Source organism: Sinocyclocheilus grahami, unplaced genomic scaffold, assembly GCF_001515645.1.
Source record: "Sinocyclocheilus grahami isolate Dianchi unplaced genomic scaffold, SAMN03320097.WGS_v1.1 scaffold692.1, whole genome shotgun sequence".
Classification (NCBI taxonomy): domain Eukaryota; kingdom Metazoa; phylum Chordata; class Actinopteri; order Cypriniformes; family Cyprinidae; genus Sinocyclocheilus; species Sinocyclocheilus grahami.
Window position 1 is genome coordinate 533,432 of NW_015505871.1, and position 7,220 is coordinate 540,651.

General features: G+C 36.3%; 1 protein-coding gene across 1 annotated transcript in view; it reads right to left on the minus strand.

Annotated features, from left to right (window-relative positions):
* LOC107559568 (GDNF family receptor alpha-4-like) overlaps window positions 1-6,981 on the minus strand; it is an 8,929-nt gene extending 1,948 nt beyond the window's left edge. The window contains exons 1-3 of the mRNA XM_016243452.1: window positions 6,843-6,981; window positions 5,962-6,096; window positions 1,074-1,234 (exon numbers count right to left, since the gene is read on the minus strand). Coding sequence (XP_016098938.1) covers window positions 1,074-1,234; window positions 5,962-6,096; window positions 6,843-6,981 — 435 coding nt within the window. The remainder of the gene's footprint in view (window positions 1-1,073; window positions 1,235-5,961; window positions 6,097-6,842) is intronic.
* Window positions 6,982-7,220: the final 239 nt, after the last annotated feature.

Here is a 7,220-nt window from a genome sequence, read left to right on the forward strand (position 1 = left end):
GTTGTGAAAGCGAAACTACTTTGTTTGGTCTTCCAAAAGAGGATGATATCTGCTTCGTCATGCCTGGAGCTGATCCGTGCTGGTCGCTGAGGGAATACATCAACTTAGCGCTGTGGATCGCCGGATCAGCTTTCACCGTGGACGAAGCGGAGTCCAGCCTGGGATATTTAACCCTTCATATTTAAAACATTTGCCACTGATGATTCAAACACGAGTTTTGAGCAGTGTAGAGTAGCGCTTGTTGTTTGTCATTTCTCCGATCACAAATGCAGACAGGGTTTTATGTTTACGCGGCGCGATGCAACGCAATGCATAAAAAGACAGTATAAGTCATTATAATCCGTAATTATGTCCCCACTGGATGCAACAAATGCCTCGTTTATAATGTGTTTTCATGTTTTTGTCTCGTCGCTCCGGCCGGGACACGGCATCACAGTATGGTGAGGGACGTAACATTTCCATCACACGCTTGAGGTATTCAGCCAATCACAAAAAACTCAAAAGTTATATTTTTGGCAACAGTAAAGGCCTTTTCACACCAAAAGTGAAATGAATGAGCTTCAGGCTGAGAGAAATGCCTCTGAACCTCACTCCTACTTACTCTCAACATGGGGACAGGAGAGCTGTCAGTGAATCAATGGGACAACAAAGTAGCTTGTGTTATGTATTTGAAAAAGTAGCAGAAAATGTAAAAGTAATGCAATACTTTACTAGTTACTTGAAAAAGTAATCTGATTACATAGCTTGTAATTCTTTACCCCAACACTGAAAGAACACAGTGCTGCACTTCACTCTGAAACACGCAGCTCATATTATTATTCCATTGAACTGCGGCCTTCAACATTTGATAATCACAATTTCGGTTTTATTAATCATGCAGTCCTGGTTTTACCGTAAGAGACTCCCCATTTACCATTTTATACAGCTCTAAAGAAATCGGCCCAATTTTGCAATCTCTCAGCAGCACAGATGAAATGGCTCTTTATTGTGTAAAGCCCTTTCCTTCGGAGCCACACTACAATCAAGGCAGTTATAAACCCATAACCAAATGGCTCCTCATCTCTAACCCTCACCTGTGTGGGTTTGGCTGGGCTCAGAGCGTTCTGTTCAGTCTCCATGGTGACAAACACAGTCATCCTCCATGGCCCTCGGTCCGTCACAGGGCTTAACTGCAGCAGTCGGGTGGGAGTGGGCGTGAAGTCCATTCCATTCCCAAACGTCAGGAGAGCATTCCCTATTCATTCAACAGACAAGACATCCACAGCTGAGACAAACACACATCATTTCCATTCGCAACTGCTTGTGTTATCAGACGCTTATTAGAATTCTGGACTGAGCGGCGCTCAGTATTCTGCTCAGGCCACGCTTCTGCACCTGCCTCTCCACATCCTCTCATTAACTCACAGATGAGTGGCTTGACCAAACATCACTCTCATCCGCTTACATCGCTCACTCCAAGAGCTGCCACTTGGCTCTCTGACGAGTTACTTCATGTAAGAGATCTCTGTTTGAACAGGACTGAGCTGAATATTGCCACAGAGTCGGCCGTATTGATAAATCGCGATATATATAATACATAAGGACCTTCAGGAATGCGACTGGAGGAGTGTGACCGAGAGGGGGCTGGATATCAATCAGAGATTAATTTATGCTTGCGGTTTAGAACAAGCTTTGCACTTCAGATAGCTTTTTACATTTCCAAACCTCAATGTCAGACGTAAACGGCAGCAGAAGATCTAAATACAGACTGTTTATGGGTGTTTCTTCTATACAGGCACAGTGAATTTTTAGAAAACCAACTCAAACGCATTTCACTAGCTGAATTTATTCTGTAATTTTTGTCCATTTTATATGAAACAAAAATATCACCTCCCACCACCTCAAATCATATTTCGGTGGTGGGAATGATACTATAAACATTTTAATTGAATTTCATTATTATTTATTGTATTATTATTAAATATTATTATTGTTATTTTTATTTTTTATTAATTAAATTATTGATTGATTTAATTGATTGATTGATTTTGTGTTTGTTTGTCATTTTTATAGGTATCATTTATGTATCCCAAGTAGTTTGTGGTATAGTTAATACTTTTTATAAAATTTGGAAAATAACTGACAATAAATATATTCAATAAAAATAGTGAAAAAATTAAAATGGCAAAAAGAAATATATATTTAATATTTAAATAATATAATTGTTTTTAGGAAGTTAATACTTTTATTCATCAAATGTGACTTAAAACATTTATAATGTTACAAAACATTAATACTTCAAATAAATATTGTTCTTTGAACTTTCTATTTATCAAAGAATCCTGATAGTATAACAAATGAGATCTTACAATAATAATAGGTATAATTACAACTTACTTTAATGCAATAATTGGCCTTCTATCCTATAAATTGTATACAGAACCACTTATCTGTTGTAATGAATGTAAATTGTGTAAAAATGCAAATTGTGACAATATGCACATATTATTGAACAACATATATTGTTGTTCAGTGGTATATAACCCTGTTATGCCCTGTCCACCCTGTTACTTCTGTATTTTTTATGTTAATAAAATAAGTTCAACAAATGTAATGCATATATCTGTGGTTACTTGTAGGGAATGAAATGGTAAATAATGAAATAATTTAAAATGGGGCCAAAATTCCATTGAAATCTCTTTTTATTCTAAAAGAAAATGTTGAAATGACACTGTGCCTTAAAATACAACAACTTTTGGTAACACTTTATTTCGATAGTCCACTTTAGACATTCTACTAACAGTAAGTAACTTTGCAACTACATGTCAACTAGCAGTTAGTAGAGTATTAGTAGACTGTCTGCTTAATATCGTCTAACACTTTCTTTGTCAACTTATTCTACTAACCCTAAACCTACCCTAACAGTCTACTCTGAGAGTTAGTAGACATGTAGTTGCAAATTAATGAGAATTAGTTGACATGTAGTTGACATGTAGTTACAAAGTTACTAATAGTTAATAGAATGTCTAAAGTGGACTATCGAAATAAAGTGTAACCCAACTTTTTTACAACAACAAGATAATGCCGGTTTATGAACTTTTGCAGGGTAAAGAAAGGGACATTTTAGCTTTTAGAAAATATAAATATTACAATAACTGTGCATGCAAAACACATATTAATTGAGATGAGAATGTCCTGTAACAGGGTGGACATTTGGCCTTTGCATGTGTGAAGATTTTCGTGAAAAATTATTAAAGAATAATATCCTGAGCTGGACCTTGTATTTTTCTTGTAGTGTAACAAGCCCTTTTTCAGATAAAATGATTAAACCATGGAAATTTTAACTTTTTTTTTTTATATATATATAGAAATTTACCAAGCTGAAATGGCACCGAATAGTAAGACTGACCGACTCATGGGACACACAAGAAAGTGCACATAGTTGAAGAAACGCTCATATATTCTGTCGCCATGGATTTCAAGAATGTTACACTGGTATTAAGGGTTAGGTAAAGGCAAACCCTTTCTTAAAGAATTATTCTATAGAATAATTCTATTTTAGAATTATTGTCATAGTCCTACATAGATAAACCCTGTTACTGAATATATCCCAATACAAACCACAGGCAGACAATCCTAAAAAGTGACGCTCTTCAAATGCTTTTCAAAAAGTATGCCCTGGTTCTGCTTAAATGGAGAATCATGACACAAGCGATGAGAGACAGATGAGGTGATTTCTGAAATGTTCTGTCATTTGAGAGAGGCAGGCTGACTGTTTGGTCTTCTGTGCAGCGGCGGTGAACGCTAGGTTGATGTGACATACAGTAAAACAGAGAACATATGACTAATGGTGCAGTGAATAGCAAGAGGAGACACTTCATACTGTTCTGAAGGACATTCGACTTTAATACAAACTTCTACTTTAATTAAATAATTATAAATTATGAATTATAAATTATAGAATTATAAATGTGTTTATGGGCAGCTTATGTCAGCATCGCCTATTTAGAAAACGTCTGCACGCTTTAAATGCATTTCCCCTCCTTGCCAACTGCTGTGGCCTTCATTTGCAAATCTGCATGTGATGTTTGAATGCATACAGTGTTTAAGATTCATTTCTGAATTTAAAGTTTTAGAAACTTTTGACTATGATAAATGGAGATGCACCAATACAAAATTTCTCCGCCGATAGCGATAGCCGATTATTCAGAATGACATCTGCTGATATCGGTAGTTTAGCTTCATTAAGGAAAATACATCTCTCCCAACTAATGCTTTAAACTAAACAGGGAATCTTCTCATTTGGTACATAATATTAGAAGTTAAAATGAGCAACAAATCTATTATATTCAATGCTATTTATTTTCAGATATAATAATCACACTCAAATTAAAAAAAAAAACATTTGTATACAACTCAATTGCACATAAGTTAGTTTTCATAAAAACTGGACGGGTTTGTTCAAACATGCATATATAATTATCAGTAAATAAAGCCCCTCTAGTGTTTTTTTATAACTAACTAATGAACTGTGAACACTGGATAACTTTCCGGAGGTTAATGCAACTTTAAGTGGCATATTTGTTCACAAGGTGTTTTATTTGATGTCTTTCTTTTGGTTAAAATGCTGATTGAGTGCTTATTTGAGACATGATACATTTCGGCAAGTTGTATATTTCACCACCTTCTGATGTTCAGCTGAACTGAAGCTGCTACAGCGATCTGTCGCGCCAAATTTAAGAGCATTTTTTGTTTGAATTTTGTGATAAAATGTAAAGGACTTGAAAGCTGAGACTTTGTTTCTTGTCAGATGTAAAAAGGCACAACGTTTTCAGAGATTATAAGATGGAAGGGGTGCTACAAATAATGTTTGGTGGAGGGAAAAACGTGGATCTGGCAACCTAACATTGGTTGGGAAATAACAGCAGACAACACCCCCAAAACCATCCAACTACCTCAACATTTTCGCATTTATCACAGACGTTTGACCACAGTTTCATGTCATCTAAAGTCTTTATTTATAGCTATGGTAGCCAACATATTAATAATCCATAAAGAGGGCTTTTTATGTTAGCATATTTATCAGATAATAATACACCATTTTGATTATGTAAAACCAACAACATTACAGCAGCATCAGAGCGCTGGGTGTCTTAATTACGCTGTACGTCATTTTATTTTAATATTAAAAATGAATTGGACCACCCGTGAACTCACCCGTGACCCTACTGTTGCTATAGTAACGAACACAACTTCACCTGCATCTGATTGACAGATAAACCACACATTTCAGTGTTGTTGTTTTTTTTAAATTTGTGGATATTTCAGCAAATGGTTTGCTTTGTACATTCAGTTCAACAACAAAGTTAAAGAGGGTAAACTTTATCATTCAGCTGAACTGTGCTTTAAACACTTCTGCTATTTTATATGTTCTTACTCCGCACATGTATTAAACGTACGTCCTTGAAAGCTAAATTTCAACAACAGTGGTTACATATGCATAAATATAATTGTTTGATCAAAATTATTGCTAGGGACAATTTAGTAGTCACTGGATATTGGTAGGGACAAGTCACAACATCCCTACTAAACTCTACACCCTTGGTTCATAGGGTTGAATAGAACCCGTGTTAACAGAGCTGAATTAATGACAGCCCTAAATTCAGCACAAGAAACATTTGACAGGAAATAATCGGCCTTGATCATCGGTTGTTTTTAAACAATTGGCCGATACATCGGTGCATCTCTAATGATAAATCAGTTGCATCTCATTAGGGTTTAAACCAGAGCGTGCGATTCTGCTCTGACATTACAATGTTGACTAACAATAACCATAGAGTCCTTCTGCCAGACTACACACGCAATGTCCTTTCACATATCATTTTAAATGTAATTCTGTAACCTATTACATTTCCAAAGTAACCTTCCCAGCATTTATGACGTCTGACTCAGATGATGTACAGTACAGGAGCTTTGACTCACTGAGACAGGGGTTGTCGGTGAAATAGTTCAGGAACTCAGTGCACTGATCTCTCAGATTCCCGCTGGCTGAACATGAGCACCAGGGAGACACGCTGGATGTGGAGTTGTCCACGTAGTTTGGGGTGATTGGACTGCCTGCGATACCAAGGTGTGTAGACATTTCCCATAAGAAGATCAATACACAAAATTACACTGAAATACTGCATAACAGATATATAGATTCCTTTAATCCAAATGTATAAATACATAAGACTCTTTTACAGACTTGACTTATGACCTATGAATATCCTCCCTCTATATGTAGCTGTAATTACTTTTTACTCATAATTATACATTTAGAAAACTATTACATATATAATTTATTTTTTCTGTATTTTTGATCAAATGAATGCGGCCTTGGTAAGCAGAAGAGACAGCTTTTAAGAAAAAAACTTAATTCCAAACATTTGTATTTGGAAAATGTAATTTCCTTTCCTGCCAGAAGTATGTCTGTTGAATAGAAAGTTTTGTTTAAAAAAGAGATTTATTTAAAAGGGATTCTGTTTGCTCAATATATAGCAAATGAGCATGAAGCAGAACTAAACAAACAAAAAGGCTCTATGTAACAGAAAGCCTCGTAAAAAATATTGCTTTCAATCTGTTTTATTGGGAAGTGAAATCAATCTCTCCATGACTTTAAAAGTGCCTGGGTAGTTTTATAGTCTCTCATCACAGACACACAGGTGTCCCTGTGTTTCTTTGAGCAAGGGAATAACCAAGGTATCACTCTCCAAACCAATTACATCAGCCTCGCTCCTGTTTTAATGGCCAGCCACAATCATGCATGCAATTCCTTTTCCAGTTTGCAGAACAATTGTCTAAAGCAGCTTTAAACCACTCACCTATCAGTCCAGTGTAAGCAATAAGACATGCGGCGTAGTTTCCCTGTTTGCAGCCGGTGGCAGACTGCTCTTCAGGCTGGCAGTCGTACTGAAACTGGGCCAAACGGGACCTGCAGAACAAACACAGCCGTATATGCATGGACAGCAGCCAAGCAAACAGAAGCGTCCTAATAAGTGTGTCGGCAGTACTGACATAATCATGAAGTACGATCACCGACGTCTAAATCTGCTTCTCAACTGGTTTTGCTTCATGATACATTTCAGATTACATTGGACATCAAATAGCAGCTCAACACGAACAAAAATGTTTCACATACACAAGTAAACCAAATGTCTTTTAACTCTTTCCCTGTCAGTGTCTTTAAAAAAAAGGTTGTC